Raw genomic sequence first — 17,831 nt, 5'->3', positions numbered from 1 at the left:
TTCCTCTCTCTACACCCACCAAAACCCCAATAATCCCACTACCCCTAACCCTAACCTATTTCCTGAGTATAGATTTTGCTTTTGAGAGCCAAGGGCAGCGCGAGTGGGGACACCAGCAAGTTTCCAGTGGAGACCATGGAGCCCAACGAAGCCGAAGCGAAAGAAGGTGGGCTCGAACCGGTCCAATCGGACTCGGACCGGGCTCTGGCTGATTTTTTTTTAAATAATTGGGCCTAAATCAGGCTTGAAGCCCGAAAAAAATTTTCGGACTAGGCTCAGATAGGGGTGGAGCCCGGCCCAGTTCCAACCCTATGAATGATGGTACTTCACATTCTAGAATGATCATGTTGCCAATAAGGAATCCTACTGAAATTAGACTGAAAAAGGTTCACGATGTGCTAGAACGACATTATAACAAAAAGAACATATTGAAGCAAAACTTTTAACATATTTCCGAGCTACCATTGAATTGGACACTCATTGTTTACTAATTTATATACTTCAACTACACTGGCAGCCATGAGAACCCACAAGTCAATGGTACCACGGGAGCAATGGTCCGGCAAGCCCTCACATCGAGTTGAATGATTGGTGAATTGCCATGAGAAAGATAATTTTTAATCTACACAATAGCAAAAAAGAGCTATAATGGTCCCCGTATGTGGCTGTTAAGATGATATTACACTTTTTTTTTTTTTTTTTGCGAGTAAAAAAAACTAGGATGGCTATAGAAACGTAGGATTCAATGGGCATTGAAGGGTGTGATATTTGCTCCTTTTTAACTATAGATCAAATGATATCTTTAAAAAGAAAAAAGAGCAAAATATCTAAGTAACATCCTAACATATGTTCGCATCCATACATAATTTTGTGCATGTCCATTGTTTCCTAAGATGGGGAACTACTAAAATAATGAGAGAAACTTCTTAATTGCTGAATCACTGACTGCACAGTGAACACATGACCTCGAGTTCAACAGCTGTGCTACAAGTATACCTGACCTCAAGAACTGATGAACTCAAGACTAATGCAGCATAAGAATAGCCTTGTCATGACTATACTTTGGACAACCCAAAGAACTCTTAACCAATACAGAACAGTTTTTGTACAAATCTCTCACCAATAATCTCTACAAGAACATACCCCATCCTTGAAGTGGTGGAATCGCTTGTTGTCCCTAACAATGATCTCCCGCTCCACAACCTTGGACATGATCTTGATGGCATTGTGGCAGTCACCACAGATCCGGAGGTTCTTCATGATCCTTAGGGTGGTCCCTGGGGCCGTGCTTATAAGCCCATAAGCAATAGCCAGCCTCTCGCTGTGATACATCAAAGCCTTCTCCTTCGCCTCCTCATCAATGTCATGCAACACAAACCTTGTGTCCGGCACGTAGCCCGCTGCCCTCATCTCCTTGTGCAACTGCCTCACCTTCTCATATGCCTCTCTCCTTTTCGGGTTCGAGTCACCCTTGCTAACTCCTCTCAGCGTAGGTCTCAGACTGGAAGGAGCCTTCAAAGACGCCCGCCGTTCGCGTTCGAGCATTTTGTTTAACAGTTGGTGAGCTTCTTTGGTGCTGCCGAGCTTGCAGTACGCAGAGGCCAAATTGTTAAGGATTGGTGCAGGGTGTAGAGATGGGGACCTCAGTATAAGCTGGTGAGCTCTCCTTACTGAGGCCAACGAGCGGGACTCGATACAAGATTGGAGTAAGAGAACAAGGTTCGCTGGTTGTGCTGAAGCTCCCTGTGTGGCCATTTGGTCTATGATTTGAAAGGCTGCTTCTATGTTTCCTTCCTTGCATAAACTTTCTAGATCATAATTTTCAAGGTCTACGCCTTGTGATTGGGATGACATCTGTGAAGAATATCGAGCAACAGTGTTTGTATTGGAGGTGGCTGATTGGAGTTTGGGTTCCATTAGAGTTAGAGATGTCATCTTAGAGTTAGGAGAGAAGTAATTTGGATAAAATGCTGGATTCTTTGAGGGAGAAGAGCGACCAAATGGGTGTGCTTCTGAACTGGCCATCTTGGCCGGGGAAAGGAAGTACAAGGGTGTGGCTGGGGCAGCGGTTGTGGTCATCGTATCAGAGGCAGGGGAAGTGTTCGAACCCCATCGGATAATTAAGTCCCCTGCTGCGGAAGGATGAACTAAATGGGAAGTTACAAAAATAGCCTTGACCTCTGGAGGATGGGGGTGGCGCGCCTCGCGGAGTAGATAGCAATCGAAAGAAACTCCAGCTTTTTGAAATTCCTCAACCATGAAAAACTGATTCATGATCTTTTTTAAAATAAATGACTCATAATCTTCATGGCATGATAACTAAATGCTTGAAGCTATCTAATTTATTTTAATAATTCGCAGAAAGTATGTTTTTTTTGTGAGAAAAACAATATTTTGTATAAACAAGTTTTTGATCTTTGAAAGATTGAGTTTGATTAAAATGTCCAAAGTCCGTCATATTTCAGCGTCACTGTCCTCCGTCCACTTTCTGCTTTTAGCTTCGTTTTAAACCAACCAAAGGTCTCGGTACAACATTTTTTTATTTTAGAAAAAAAAATTGTGATTTACATGTTTGATCATGCAAATATGGCTCATTCATTATATAAAAAACAAAAACTTAAACGAGTAGTTACATGATTTAATCAAGAAATTGAGAACACGCAACTTGTTACATATACAGCTTTCCTCAAAGTGCTCCCTCTAATTGGTGATTACATGCAAAACCTGAAATCACCAATCCTTTTAATGCTAGGCACTAATTGTTTTGGGCAGCTGGGGCAGATTTGAAGAATGGAAAGAAAGCCAGCAGGCAAAAGAAAAACTATAAAGCTAGCGTACAACCAGAGCTTGCCCAAGAACTATGCATCCTTGCACACATCTATGGAATGAGGCTGCCTGATATAACAACAAAAGATCTGAACAATTTTTGAAATATATAGCCCAAAAATCAATGGTCTCCACATGCCAGAGTGGGTGCGCAATCTCATGGTTCCCAGCGATCAATCAACAATGAGTGCTCTTTCAGAAGAAATGGCTTCTCTGCAAACAAACTTCATGATTTTCCCTCAGGATGGTCCAATTCAGAGATTGATTTATATTCAAAAGAAAGCTGGAAAACCTCAGAGAATTCTTTAATCAAGGATTTATGAGCGACATCCATTAAAGTAGTATCTTCCGTTGTTCCCAACAGCTCCTTTAGACTACCAACCTCACGGTCCCGTATGCCACAGGGAACTATGTGCTGAAAGGGAGTTAAATCTGGTGTAACATTCAATGCCAACCCATGATAAGTTATCCATCTAGAGACACGAATTCCAATCGCAGCAACCTTGTGATTTCCTAGAAAATTCAGAGCAAAACAAATAAGGTAAATCTAGAAAACTGTTAGTAGCAACTTGATACTGTGCTTGGCTTTACATTGGAAGTTGGTCTAGAGCGGAATAAGTCTAAAATAGCAAAAGAAGAAAGTCTCGTATAGCAAATATTGTGGTGATTCATATTCTTGTTCTGATGCAGCGTGCTATAAAAATATATATAACTCTAACAAATATCCCTTTTTCTTTTCTCTTATCATTTAACATGAGTGTGTATTTGTACCTGAACAGCTCCACTTATCCTAGGGATAGCATGCATGAAAAGATGGGCAAATTTAAGGACAAATTTATGCTACAAGGAAGAAGCTAATCAGTATAATATAGCAGGGACGTACCAACCCAAACTCCAGTGAAACCCTCAAACCTTGAGGCCTTGACAGAGAAAGTAGATAAAAGGACCCGGATTATCACTTCTTCAAGTGACCTAAGGTACCAATGCAGATCCATTTTGTGAAACCGCAAATTGAGAATAGGGTACATAACAAGCTAAAAAGAAAGACAACAGACAAACTGTAAGAAGAGAACGTCCAAAAACAAAATGAAAAAATAATATCAGTATGCCGTTGTGAGACAATTCCAAAAACATTTCTAATCAACCTCAGAATCTTTCTGCATGCATATACATACAAATATCTGTGGCAATCTAGGTCCACTTTTCCATGATTAGAATAACCAAGATAGTTTTCAGCTATTTCTCTAGCAAGAAGGCAAATAATGGAAAATCCAAATAGATAGAAACATTAAAGGAATTTAAAGGAGACCCAATTAGATAAATAGCTTTTCATATCATTAACTATTTTTTTTGGGCAACGTACACATACTACTTTTTTTACCATGCAGTGACGGACAAAAAAAAAAAATCTACATGAAGAAGTCAAAAAAATAAAAATAGATAAAAACTCACTTCCTAGATCCCCTTATAATGGCATAGGTAAGTGATCCACAGGCTTTTTATCTTTTACTGCCCAGAAGGAAAGTTTATTTTACTAAAATGCTTCAAGAAGAAATATATGAAATAGATGACCTAAAGTACAAGTCTATGGTTTACTTGAAACAACAAATGATAACAGATCTGATAAAACTCATGGTCATAGGTTGATGAATTATATTTGGTATCACCAAGAGAGGAATTGGCCATCTATTTATTGCTATTGCACTATAAAGATAAAATGTAGAATTAAACATGGCTAATGAGTCCATTGCTGTTTTGCATCAATATCCAGAAATGTAAATGATCCATATTTCCAGTTTACACTCCAAAATTGAAATGGCTCATGTATGAGAATTCTTGCTTATAGTCAGTTTAAAGCCTGAAGCAGAGAAAGTAAACCAACATCAGGAACCAAAACAGCGGAACCTCACAAACAAAAATAAAAGAAAGAAAGAAAGAAAAAAGAAAGGGAGTTCAAATGAAACATTTCTCCACAAAAATTAATTTTATATATTGCAGAAATGAAACCCACAATAAATTATCATGAGCATATTAAAATAGAAGAAATACCTGTCCAGGGCCATGATAGGTGACTTCTCCACCACGTTCAGTCCGGTAAATATCATAGGGAGAATTTTGTATATCAAAATTCAGGTATTTCTCCGAACTGCTAGTACCCAATGTATAAACAGGAGGATGTTGAAGAACAATCAACGTGTCAGAGTGATCATCATCTCTTTCTATCAAAATGTGCCTCCTTCTTACCAAGAATTTTTGCCAAGACCATGCCTCCATATAAGGAATCTGGTGTTTGTGGAGATCCAAGCATTCACATCTATTTGGTACCACAGAGATTATTGACCTTCAGTCAGCAAGAAAATAGGCGAGTAGCATATTGTTAAAGTACACACTCATCCTGATTATAAAGTAATTTCTTATATATAGGATCGACAGAATTCAGCAGATACTGGAAAATATAGGATCAAAGTCATGATGAAAAAGGAAATCAGAATTTAGGAAGCATCGTTCTCCGAACTATCTTGAATCGGACGGTTTAGGCTGTGCCAAACTGTACCAGCGAGAAATCGGTCTGGTTCTGGCGTACAAAAAGGCACAGCAGCCATCTCAGAGGGAGGAAGAAGAAAGAGAGGAAGAGAGAAAGAGGAGGGAAGAAAAAGAGAGGGAGAGGGCCTCCGGCAGCCATTCGAGCTCTTGTCGAACTCAATATGGGCGGAGGGAGGGAAGGAGAGAGGGGGGAGAGTCTTACCAGATGTCCGAAGGCCGTTGAAGGCCTCCGAATGGATGGTGCCGCCGCCGCGACGTCTCCGACAGCCGGCGAGACCATGCCGAGGGATCCGAGGGTGGCCGAGACTAAAAGAGAGCCTCCACCCTCCCCCAGCCTTCGGCGGCCGCTAGAGACCTTCTCTTCCTCTCCCTCTCCTTCTCCCCCCTCTCTCTCTCTTCCTCTCTTTCTTCTCCCTCTCCCCTTCTCTGTCCTATTGCTTCAGCCCAGCACGGAATGGTACGGATCCATACCGAACCATACCGTCAGTCGGCCGGCATAGGCTCTGGTTCTGATTCTACGGTCCTTACCAGGAGCCAACATTACCCAGCAAGTTTGACATATAACAGTAGAATGAAGCGTAGATGTTCTAAAAGATCGCTTCATTCTGAGAATTCCACAACCACCACAATATACAAGCCATCTCAATGATTTGGAGCTCTTCAAGCTCATCTGAGGCATATCTTTGGGAGGCTTCTAGGATAAAGTCCAGCAAAGTATCCAACTTCTATGGGAAAAACATGATTGCCTGTAGAGAGCCCTATCATACTTGGTAGATCACAATCAGAAAGGGCATGCATTGCTTCTCCCACTGCTGCCTCACACCTACCATAGATATGTCCTCCAATGCCCCAACAATGGAGAAGAAACCCACATAGTAAGCAATTCCATAACAGTTTCCATAAAAACAATCAAGCTCGAGGTGGCACTCAAAGTTGCCAAATCCCATTCAATCGCAAATTAATAGGAAAAGTATGAACGATGCATGACTTATAAACCCACCAAATTTTAACTTGCAGTTGTCCAGCAGTGCCAAAAGCCAGTCTGTCCTACCAATTGCCCTCCACTAGTGGGATTGAGAGCACTTGTTTAGCAATTTCTAGGGCAAAAGAAGCTTACCCTAATGTGATATTCCATCCTTGATTTGGAATAATTAAACTCTCTCTCAATATTGATAAGGACATACTTGTTTGGACAAAGGCATGCTGCCCCATCATGGGTCTATTAAGGTGTCAATAGCTGAATCCAATCACCCCCTTCAACTTTCCCTGTAGCATTTTACCTCTCATCTATCTTAGCTGGATACTTTACTTTTAAGCTGTGTGGAAGTGTCAACATTTTTGGATACTCGGACGAGGCACAACATGACATGGCTAGACACTCCATTTTGGAGTATCCTACTGATGTCAATAAAAAGTGTCTGATACTGATCACTTTTTTTTTTGAAATGCCTTGTAGGGACTCATAGTTTTAAGTTTTGGGCACTTAAGTCAAATTTCCTTATATTTTTAATATAAACTTATCAAGTATATGGACACTTTAAGAAAAGTGTCAATTTTTTTTTTTGTATAATATCTTGATTATATGAACACTTAGAAGAAATGGCATTGTGTTTAAATATAAATATATTATAATTAGTTATCTATTTAAGTATATTAACACAAAGCAACTTTAGCTAAACCTAGGGAACAAATTAAACAACTTGCTAGCTCATAGATGGTTCATTGTATTTATTTGTTAACATCTACAATTTTAAGTTTCTCTTTTATAAGCATCAAATTCAAAACTCAAAAACATGTTTATACATGTACACATGTATTATATATATACAGTGTGTGTGTGTGTATCATGTTCCTTTGCCTAGGATTTTCAAACCTGCTGTGTCAAAGACTTTAGGACACTTACACTTGGCACAACTCAAGTGTCTGGGTAACAACGGTTCCTATACAGTCAGCTCACCATGTCCCAGACCTACCTCTAGGTTGGTGATAAGAGCTCCAATCCATGCTAACCCAGTATCTTGCCACAGCGAACTATTACAACAGGGTGTCCATTTGTAATAAAAGCCTGCCTGCCAACTTATTCAAAAGAACCTTGTGTCGTGCCCATATCCTGGGTATGCCTAGGCCTCCTGCCTTCTTGCAAGACAGTAAATGATACCCCTCTTCTCAGCAGAATGCCACGATGGAAATTCCTTAACAGCTTGTCCACCCATTCAATCACAGATACCAATACTTAACAATCAGGCAACACATGAATGTGCACAGAAATCAGCACAGAGTGAATAAGCATGAGATGCCTCACAATGCTCAAGGAGTCCCACTTCCAACTAGCCGGTCTCGACGTCAACTTACTGAGATAGCCAATCTTGATGACAACTTATTAGGAAGAAATTGAAATCTATGCCACGAAGGCCTGCCATTAGCAGGAGGAACTACCAGATACTTGCCCATAGTAGTAGTATCTTGAATAGCCAAAACAGTCAAAACTCAAGGATGGAAAGAACACCGCAACCAGCTAGGACAGATTGACCCTCTTCTCCAATTCTATACTATTTTATTAGAACCTCCCAGAGGAAGCAAAAAAACAAAAAATGCTTGGCAGTCTTTAGCTTTTGCACCAGACAAGCATGCAATCATTAGCATATGATAAGTGCATGTAAAGATGGACTCTTGCGGGCAAAAATCCCTTTGACCTACCAAGAGCCAATTGATAATTCAACATTCTAGTTTGCATATTAGAAGTGAAAATGAAAATGAAAGGGGTGAGAGGACATCATGGTTTCTGACCCGTAATTGAGGAAAACCACTCTGTAGGCATTCCATTTACCAATAGAGAAAAGGAAGGATGACAAACACATTCTTGAACTCAATGAATGAATTTGGAGGGAATCGAAAATGATACATGACAGCCTCAAGGAACTCCCATGACATTTGATCATATGCACGCTCCAAATCTAACTTAATTAGCATGAAAGCTTGAGATCAACTGATGCAGAGAATGAGTTATCTCTAGACCCAATAATATTATTGGAAATACTCTGGCCTTGCATAAATGCTCCTTCTTATTTAAAGTGTAGATAGCGCAATGCTTTCCTCAGGTGATTTGCTAACAATTCCACCACTCTTTAGAATTACAAATTCTATTGCATAGACTGTTTGGCCTTTAATGGCCTATCTCCTTTGGATCTACCATCCTAGGAATAAGCACCACAAAATTAGACCTCTAAAGAATTCGGGATATGAGCTTGCTTAAAGAAAAGTTGAACAGCCCTAATGACATCCCCCCAAACAATGGGCCAATAGGTAAGAAAGAATGACTCTAGAAAACCATCAAAGCTTGGTGCCTTCCCTATGCCAAAGGCTTGATTGTTACCTCAATTTATGCCAGAGAGACATCCTCTAACTTACCTTTATCCTCCTCAAGAACCACCATAGGCATCATAGGAATGTGAAATGGGATCATTAGCTTCTACAAGAGCCCACCAGCTTTAACAACATTCCAATGTGACCTATCTAAATTGGCTCTAGTCCCATACTTAAGTCGGTCAATTTGATTCTTGCGACATATGATAATTGTGACATGATGAAAGAAGGTTGTATTCTAGTCACTTGCCAGAAGCAATGTAATATGGCTTCTCTGTCACCATAATACTTCAAATTGAGATGAAGCATTGGTGTATTTGACTAACATCCACTGAAGCAACTGAAGTCGATTTGGAGCTAGTTTCCCTAGGTCCGCCTCTTCCTATTACATTAAGTAAATATCAGCTTCTAAATCCTCCACCTGTCAATTGAGATCTCCCACGAGCTCCCTATTACATCACTAAAACAGCCTTATTAGTGTGCCTACACTTCTGTTTGAGCTAGGAAGTTGGAGTGCCACTCTCAAGCACTAGCATGCATAACGCCTAGGAAGCACATGTACGATACGAGACATGGATACGGTACAATACGAATACAGAGATATGATAAATTCTTAAAAGTATAGGATACGATACGGCTAGGATACAGTATATTAAAAAAATATAATATTAATATAGAAGCATAAATACTCAAGATAAATTTAATATATAAACACAAATCATAACTCAAGAGCACCTATGTTTGAAAAGTAAGCACCATTAATGCATAGACATTACAAGCAAAAATCCTAATAGATTAACATAAAAACACCAATGTTTCGAAAATCAGCATCAAGAGCATTTATCCTATCCTATCCTCATGAACATTAACAGTTGCAATCCCATCTCCTTCATTTCCATCCTCCGTAAAAAGTACAGCTTCCATATCCGGTTCATCAAAAGACACATTAGCAACTTCAAGAACACCAGCATCACCATCAAATGGATCGAATGCATCTCCACTAATGTCCCACATCTTAGTATCTTCTACTTTATATGCTTCACTTCTCCTAGACAAAAGTCGAAGATTAGTATGCACATATACTAAATCTTCTGCCCTTGTTGGATTCATCTTGTTTCTTTTTACAGAATGAATGAAGGAATAAGTACTCCAATTCCTCTCACAACATGATGATGAACAAGGTTGCACAAGAAGCTTTAAAGCAAGTTTTTGAAGTAGAGGTGCAGAAGCTCCATGATTCACCCATCAAGATTTTGGATCTAGATCCCACCTATCTTGAACTGAATCATAGCTAGAAAACACATCAGTCGCTGAAGAGAATCTAGAAAATTCAAAAGCTGCCTTCTTTCTATCCTCAATATTAGGAAAATATCTCCTAAAACACTTGTTCCTCTCTGCAGAAATCTCTTCATCTTGATGAGGAGGAACTCTGTTAGGAGCCTCCTTAAGCCACTGATAACTATAGTACCTATAAGCAATGTAAAATATATAAATATATTACAAAGTTCAATAATTTTATAATGTTAAAAGTCATTTAAATGTAAAATTACCTAGGGTTCAAAGAATGAGCCATGCAATGGAGTGGGGTGCAACTCTTGGTCCACCTATCAATGAGTATAGAATAAACCACTTCATAAAACGTTGACTGCTCATTTCCTTTCTTCCCTTCATGCTTATATATTACTGCCTTCACTTTTTCTATCATTATATCCCATATATCGTACACCAAATGAAGAGTTGGAGCATCCTTGTCACATACTCGAAGCATATCATATATTGGATTTGTAAAAGAAAGAATCTAGTCAATTTTGTCCCACCACAAATCATCCAAAATAAAATCCTTCACGGTTGCAACCCTCTCCACATCATCCTCTCTATAAAAGTTCCACTCATGACTAATAACCATAGATTACAAAGCATGCTTTATGAGTTTGAACCTTTTTAGCATCACTGTAACTGATGCAAACCATGTATCAGCAATTGCAAGCAACTTTAGTGGCACAAACACATTAAAGATGGCCAATCTCATAAAGTGGTTCATGATAAAATTTCTAATAAAAGAAACATCATCAGCTATCTGAGTAATCCAATAGCATTCAACATATGCAACCTCATTTCTTTCATTATTTTTAGCTGCACATATGTTCTTCAATGCAAGATTCAAAGAATGCACCACACAACGAGTCCAAAAAATATGAGGGAAATCAACTTCAACCAACATTCCGGCAGCTTTACAAACAGTAGCATCGTCAGTTATGATTTGGACAACATTATCTGCCCCTACTTCATTGATTACATCCTTTATCAAACCAGCCATATAGTGTTTATCTTTATATTCCTGAGAACCATCAATAGCCCCTAAGAAAATGGGACCCCATTCACTTGCAGCCATGAAATTAATTAAAGGCCTTCTTTGTGAATCAGTCCACCCATCAGCAACAATACTAACCCCTTTTGAACTCCATAAGCTTTTAACTGGTTTAAGCAACTTTTCAATATGTGCTTTCTCTTGTTGTAAGAGAGTTGTTCTTAAAGCATTATAACCGAAAGGTATATAACCAGATATAGGATGGCTAGCAGCAAAGGTATAAGAACTCACATAATATGGATTTCTAGCGAGATGAAAAGGAACTCCAGCAGATTAAAACATTCTAGCAATGTCAGCATGAAGGTGAGCTTTATCTTGAATGTTAAATGCCTTTCCTAAACCTCCAACTTTTCTCTTTTTCATTGGTAAACTTTGAGTGCTAGGGGGTGGATTGCCACTATCAGTAGGCAATGGAACATGAGGTGGTTTTGATAATTTCTCAGCTTCTTCATCAAATCTCTTTAATTCTGCCAAATAGTCAGCATTCACCTTTTGACATGCAGCAATTCCATTACCAGATATTTTTAATAAATGTGATCTTACTCTAAAGTAAGAACCTTTGAGAACCCTTCCACAAAAATTACAAGACCAAGTCTTGTTTCCACCGCCCCCAGTTGATTTTTTTTCTAGTATGTTCACATATGCCCAAAGAGGACATTTACCATCTTGAATTTCAGAAGCAAACTTGCTGGTAATGCTGGTAGGAGCAGAACTTGGAGTAGTCATTATCCTAAAATGACACAAATATTAAAGTTTATATTATAAGCCATTAAAAGAATGTAGTAAAAATAATTTTTTTTCAAAAAAAAAAAAAACAAGACCAGAGGAGAGGAGAGGGATGTGAACATAACTGGTTGGTTCCATAATCTATGGTCTACCTAGCAGTGCAGATACATATTAACTGTGACTGGTTCTTCAAGGTGCAGTGCAGATACAAAAAAAAAACAAAGACTAATTATATTACTAACCTGCTGCGAGAGAGAGAGAGAGAGAGAGGGAGAGAGAGCAACGTTGCAACTCTGTCGCTGCAATTCGAAGGTGCAAAGCCAAAACCAAAAGAGATGATAGGGCAGGGGAAGGACGTGATACGGTGATAGAAAGAAAAGAACCTTGTTCTATGTTTGTGAAGAGGGCAGAGGCTTAAAAAAGGGGAAGACAGAGGGACGTGAAGGGGAGGGATGCTTCAGTTCCATGTTTGTGAAAAATTAAGAAATGGTGGTGTTTCAATATTTCATTAATGGCAAAATTCAATACCCAACCATATCCCAGCCATACCCAACTATATCCCAGTCGTATCCGATGTCGAGAAAATCAGAAAAGAGAGAAAAACAGCCAGACACGTGGTGGGTACGTATCGCACCGTGTTCCCGGCATTTCCGTATAGGAAACGTGTCCGACATTGGTACCGCAGCCATTTTGCCGTATCCATGCTTCCTAGCATAATACACCATTTTTCATGATTGAGAATACTATACCCAAACGTCTTAATCAACCGTTCATGCTCACTTTAGATTTTGACAATCTAAGGCAGACTCTCCATGCTTCTATCCAGGACAGAATAAGTAGTACAGATGTTGGTGGTAATGTTGTCGAAGCGTCGGGGGGCGGTTTTGAAATAGTGGTAAGGCAAGCTCTATGTATCTAGGTAAAAGTAGACCTCGAGCTCTGGGGTTAGTCAGGTAGGTAACCTAACCTAACCCAAAGCAAGCTTTAAAAAGTACTGGAAGGGAACTTTCTCCTTAATCCGTCGGTTGGTTGGTCAAACTATCACACACGAGACTCGCCTGGGCTCTGCAATTTTCAATCTACTAGGATATGACCTCCTGCGCTTCACAATTTTCTTTTAGTGAGAAGGTGACTCTCTCTATCAAAATGGAACTGTCTCTATGTATGGCTCTAACCCAGCTAGGCTAGGATTCATAATGAGGCAGTTCACTATTAGCTCTACTCGAGCCATGGGAGGAGATAATCTCAATATGCACTAAAAGAGAGCAGTGATCCGACGAAACTCAAGGGAGGTCTTGAAGCTGATAATTGGGGAACATATTAATCCACCTTCTAATGGCTAGTCTCAACCTATAAACTCTTAAATATGAGCCCTCCTAGTCCAGTTATTGCACCAAGCAAACCTAGGACCCACATATCGTAAATTTGTAGGTCTATGTCACACACCTTAATCTCCACAGTCTCTGCATATAGACAACAATCATGCTCATCAGCAACAATAGCAGTGCAAGTAAAACTGCCAATAAGAAGCTTGGGCAATCGATACTCTAAATTGTCTCCACCTCACCACAAATCCCATTAATCTAAGAAAGAAGTGATAGCATAAGCACCACACAGCACCCTAGAAGTGCACATAACAAGAATAACACCATAGATTAAGTTGTCATGAATGAAAATCAAAGCCCACCAATGCCACGTCTACATAGTAGCAATATGTCATTGAAAAGCCTTGCAAGTGTCTAGCTGTCCATTGCCTTTTCAGGTCAAATCTTAGATGCACACACTCAAGCAGTAAACGAGACAATCTCATCTCCTCAAAAATACAGGCATCTAGCCTATGGGCTAGAAAGGAGCCACCTATAGGACGAGAGAAATGTCTGGTTTTTGACACCTCAATAGTTCCACATTAGTACTTTCATAAAGAAGAAGGTGAATATAAGACTTGATGTGAGGTGACTATTCACCACACCCTCCATTTGATGAATGCATCATCCCCACCATTCTGTACTCATCAAAACTTTGCGAAGCTTGGAGTAGTTTCAATATCCTAGGAAAATGCCCAATTGCCTACTCCACCAAATAGGCAAATACTTCCCAAAGCTATCACTGATGCTCCGATACCACTATACCAACAGACTAGAGTGCGAGGGGCCAGCTGGGCGTAAAAGTGGCGAAGAGGCTATTAGAGGGCGTCCGGTGGCCATCGTGGCCACGGGACGGCACAAAAGGCCCGAGCGGAGTCGCGGTTGTGGAACAAGGGCAACCGTCCCTATTCATCGCATTTTTTTTAAAACGATGATGAACATTGAAACCACCCTATTCATCGCATTTTTTTTAAAAAACAATGGTAAACAATGAAACCGGTAATGAATTTACCGGCTTCACTTTGATCGGCCTTTTTTGAAAAATTTCATGAAATAGGGGCGATCGCCCTTGTTTCACACCTATAGAGCCACGAGCCATGATTTTACCATCTGGTGGCCATGACGGCCAATTGAAGGCCCTTCGACGGCCTCTCCACCGGCTTTCCCTCCCTCCTTTTCTCTCTCTCCACCTCTCCATCTCTTTCTCTCTCTCGATCATGATTTGGCGAAGAAAGCAGAGGCCTTAATGGCCCTCCGAGCACGCCCACGGCCCACTTATGGCCACTGCCGATGTCTCCTTCAGCCACCCTCTCCCTCCCTCCCTCCTTCTCCCTCCCCCTCCCCTTTTTCTCTCTTTTCTTCTTCCTTGTTCCTTTCTTTACTTCTATATCAGTTCACACCGATTCGGTCCGATATGAACCGTACCGACTCCTACCGCCAGCCAGCCGATGTGGATCCCAGTGCCAATTCTGCAGACCTTAATCATCATTGTCTAAAAAACTTAATAAACTATATTTTAAGCCAACAAAGATAATTCATGAACATTGTGCTTGGATGATCATATGCTACAACTACTAAGAGAATTCCTAATACAATTGAAAATAAGGGGATGAATATATGTGAAAAAATAGTAAAATAGATGATGGACAAATATGAGGACAGCATGATAATAAAGGGCTTAATAAACTGTTTGCACTGATATTATAACCATGATAGGAACAAATGGCATTGAGGAATTCAAGAAGCCAACCGAAATTGATTCATTTTTTTGATCATAAACATGACGAAGATGAAGAAAACATCCCGAAAAATCAATTGAAACACACAAGAAACTTACATGTTAGTGTCCAATGACAAAGCATTTGGCCTTGGGACAAATAAAATGAAGAGTGACTAATATCACAAGGAATCAAAAAGGTAAAAATAGCTGACCTCCTTCTTGCATGATGACTTATTCTCACAGCTTCTGTGGCCTTTGAGAACCCCACACAATGAAATGGTCTATGTTGCACCTTCTCCTGGCACATATGAGGTGGAAATGGAAATGCAATCCCAAGATTTATCATGCTCATTATGTTTCATCTACCTGTACCATAATTCCCAAAGAATTCAAAATAAAGAACTAATGAACAAATTAATTATTTCAAAGCGAAATAATTGGTCGCAAATTTTTTTAAAAAAAAATTACTTAGCAACAAGTGCAGAGAATCAGTAAATAGAATTAATCTAATACAATACAGGAGAAGAAAGAGTTCAGCAGCTAGAATGTTTGTAAAGCACTGATCGATAAGAGCTAACATAAGATTATCAGAGAAAAAAGAAAAGTGTCATAATGGAAAAAGAAAAGAAATCCATGTTGGAATCCATATGACACAAAGAATATATTCAAAGCTGAAAGGAAGAAATTTTTATGATGTTATTTTTTTTAAAAAAATGGATCAGCATGATAATGAAAAAGGGAAATTTAACCAAACAATCAGATAAAAACACCAGATTTTGAAAAGATTCAACCACAATCAGTAACCACACCTGAAATTTTTGCTATGGGATCTCTGTTACGGACTCAGTACTTGTAGTCGTAGAGTTCATGGGCCAGGTTAGATCCTGGCTTGGTCCAAGGTATTAACTAAATATAGTCAGGCCTAGGATCAGCTCAACCTTCGGGCCTACTTTCTAGGCTCGAGTCCGGTACTTACTCAGGCTTTGAGCTTTGGGCCAAGCCTTGAGCTTACTGAAACTTTTTTTTTAAAACCTGAGAAAATGCAAAAAAAAACACTTGCAAATGCTTTAGAAAATACTAAAAAATACTAGTATACTGCAGAACAGGTTTACCACACGCATAACATCCAAAATACAAAGTCAACCCCGTCCAAGTTCCAACTCATTAACTTTATTGTGCTTTAGCCTCTAGTCTCCCGAATCAGATAGCTTTATGAATGATGAGTCATACCCTGTCATATATTGTTCTCTTCTGCTATCCATCATTTGGCACTTCAGAACAAAATGTTGCTAACACAAAATATGCAGTGACTAAAAAACTTTAAAAACATTACAATATGAATTCAAGAACAATCTCTAAAAGCTGATGTAGAATATAATTATTAATCCGAGATAAAAGAAATGTAACGACATATGTAATTTAATAATCTATAAATGGAAATCTCTTCAGAAGAGGAACACAAAATTGTACTTTTATGATCTAAGTTTCTTCACTATCTACAACGAAAAGAACATGAAAAATAGAGAAAAAATCGCTGGCTCCAACCTCCAGCTATTGCTGGGCAAAGTCAGAGAAAGTGAATAGAGTGAACGGGGAGCAGGGGAAAGGAGAGATCAGACGTTTATGGGGAAGGGAAGAAAGAGAGAGAAACGGAAGGACGGGGGTAGGTTCTTGCGGGGAGATTTTCGGATCACGGATGAGATAGACGGAGGGCGGCTGGATGAGTGTCGAGTATACTCCGGCTGTTGCCATTGACTGGTGTCAGAACAGACTACATAAAGAAGAAAGGTGGAGAAGACAGAAAGTTCGAGAATGAGCACACCCGTCCGTCGGCCGCCTATCGCCGGCTGCTAGTAGCCTGGAATGTGGAGGAAGAGAAATGGGGAGAGAGAGGGAGAGGTAGAGAGAGACTGAGAGGCTTACCGGTGCTGTGCGTCCAACATTCACCGGACGTCCACCGCCTGCTAGCCACTGGCAGTGCGGCGGAAGAGGAAGGAGAGGAAAAGAGACCTGATTAGAGACCTAATTCCCAATTTCTGACCAAGAGATGCCCCGAACACCACCAGCCGCCGTCCCGTTTCCAGCACCACCCGCACCCCCCCCCCCGTCGCGCCGCCGTGACGGCGGTGATCTGCTGGTGCGGCGCCGGGGGACCGTCCTTGCCGAAGACGAGAGCCTGGATCAGCGACGCCCACTGGACACCCTCGGTGATGTCGTGGCCGGCGATGTGGATCCGCCGGTCGCCCACTACCGAGGCTACAGACGGTGGGCTGGCGTGGCCGTGCTCCGGTTAACAGCGGCGACGGATCCTCTGAATTAGGGATGGAGAAGAAAAAGGCGTCGAATGGAATAAGGAGAAGAGGTGTAGCGGCTGCCGCGGCTGCGATGGGAGAAGAAGAAGAGAAGGGGACGGATGGCTGCCGGCGACGATCGGAGAAGAAAGCACAGCAGGACGATATTCTCGAAGCAGCAGGACGAGGAGGAAGGGAGTGGAGAGCGTCCTCCTAATCTAATCTAATCCAACATCTAATCTAAGCTAATATATGTATATAAAAACAGAAAGTGAAAAAAAAAAATTATGAATCATTTGGACTATACCTTAAACAATCATTTTTTATCTATAAATATTATCTGAAAATAATTAATATTTTATAGACCACATTTCTAAGCTCTTATTTTAAATCATTCTTAATGCTTAATAAAAATATTAAAGATCAACATTATATTATTAAAATATGAAATTTGTTCATATATATAATTAAGTATATTAATCAACACTAATATTTCGGATGGATGATATCTTTTGGTTTATAAATAATTTTTTTATAAAAAATTCATTTTAGAATTCACGTGCAACATGCAGATTTAAAACTAATATGTGTGTGTGTATATATATATATAGCCACATGATAAAACAACG

General features: G+C 40.0%; 2 protein-coding genes and 1 pseudogene across 5 annotated transcripts; all 3 read right to left on the bottom strand.

The window, feature by feature from the left end:
* Positions 1–902: 902 nt before the first annotated feature.
* LOC105060028 (putative pentatricopeptide repeat-containing protein At3g23330) lies at positions 903–2,289 on the bottom strand. The gene has a single exon (XM_010943597.4). It carries the CDS (start codon positions 2,272–2,274, stop codon positions 1,117–1,119), a length of 1,158 nt encoding a protein of 385 aa, XP_010941899.2. The 5' UTR covers positions 2,275–2,289; the 3' UTR covers positions 903–1,116.
* A 282-nt stretch (positions 2,290–2,571) lies between these two features.
* Positions 2,572–17,523, bottom strand: LOC105060029 (octanoyltransferase LIP2p, chloroplastic). Of its 4 annotated transcripts, none has more exons than XM_010943598.4 (6): positions 16,835–17,523; positions 15,721–15,943; positions 15,124–15,277; positions 4,876–5,167; positions 3,710–3,860; positions 2,572–3,339 (listed from the first exon to the last, which is right to left on the bottom strand). In XM_010943598.4, the coding sequence occupies exons 3-6, from the start codon at positions 15,261–15,263 to the stop codon at positions 3,053–3,055; spliced, it is 870 nt and encodes a 289-aa protein (XP_010941900.1). In that variant the 5' UTR covers positions 15,264–15,277; positions 15,721–15,943; positions 16,835–17,523; the 3' UTR covers positions 2,572–3,052. The 4 variants fall into 4 exon arrangements, with proteins under 4 accessions (XP_010941900.1, XP_073115820.1, XP_010941902.1 ...); XM_073259719.1 differs by lacking the exon at positions 16,835–17,523 and adding an exon at positions 16,024–16,815; XM_010943600.4 differs by lacking the exon at positions 15,721–15,943 and having other exon boundaries at positions 16,835–17,520.
* LOC140858594 (uncharacterized) lies at positions 5,174–15,116 on the bottom strand (annotated as a pseudogene).
* Positions 17,524–17,831: the final 308 nt, after the last annotated feature.

The sequence above is a fragment of the Elaeis guineensis genome, chromosome 6, assembly GCF_000442705.2.
Source record: "Elaeis guineensis isolate ETL-2024a chromosome 6, EG11, whole genome shotgun sequence".
Taxonomy (NCBI): domain Eukaryota; kingdom Viridiplantae; phylum Streptophyta; class Magnoliopsida; order Arecales; family Arecaceae; genus Elaeis; species Elaeis guineensis.
This window is presented reverse-complemented; position numbering and strand designations above follow the sequence as displayed.

Coding starts and splice junctions, on each gene's coding strand:
- LOC105060028 (XM_010943597.4), bottom strand. CDS start 2,274: ATGAATCAGTTTTTCATGGTTGAGGAATTTCAAAAAGCTGGAGTTTCT.
- LOC105060029 (XM_010943598.4), bottom strand. CDS start 15,263: ATGAGCATGATAAATCTTGGGATTGCATTTCCATTTCCACCTCATATG. Junction 5,168..15,123: donor AGTCATCATGCAAGAAGGAG/GTCAGCTATTTT, acceptor TGCTGACTGAAG/GTCAATAATCTCTGTGGTAC. Junction 3,340..3,709: donor TTTCACTGGAGTTTGGGTTG/GTACGTCCCTGC, acceptor TGAATTTTCTAG/GAAATCACAAGGTTGCTGCG.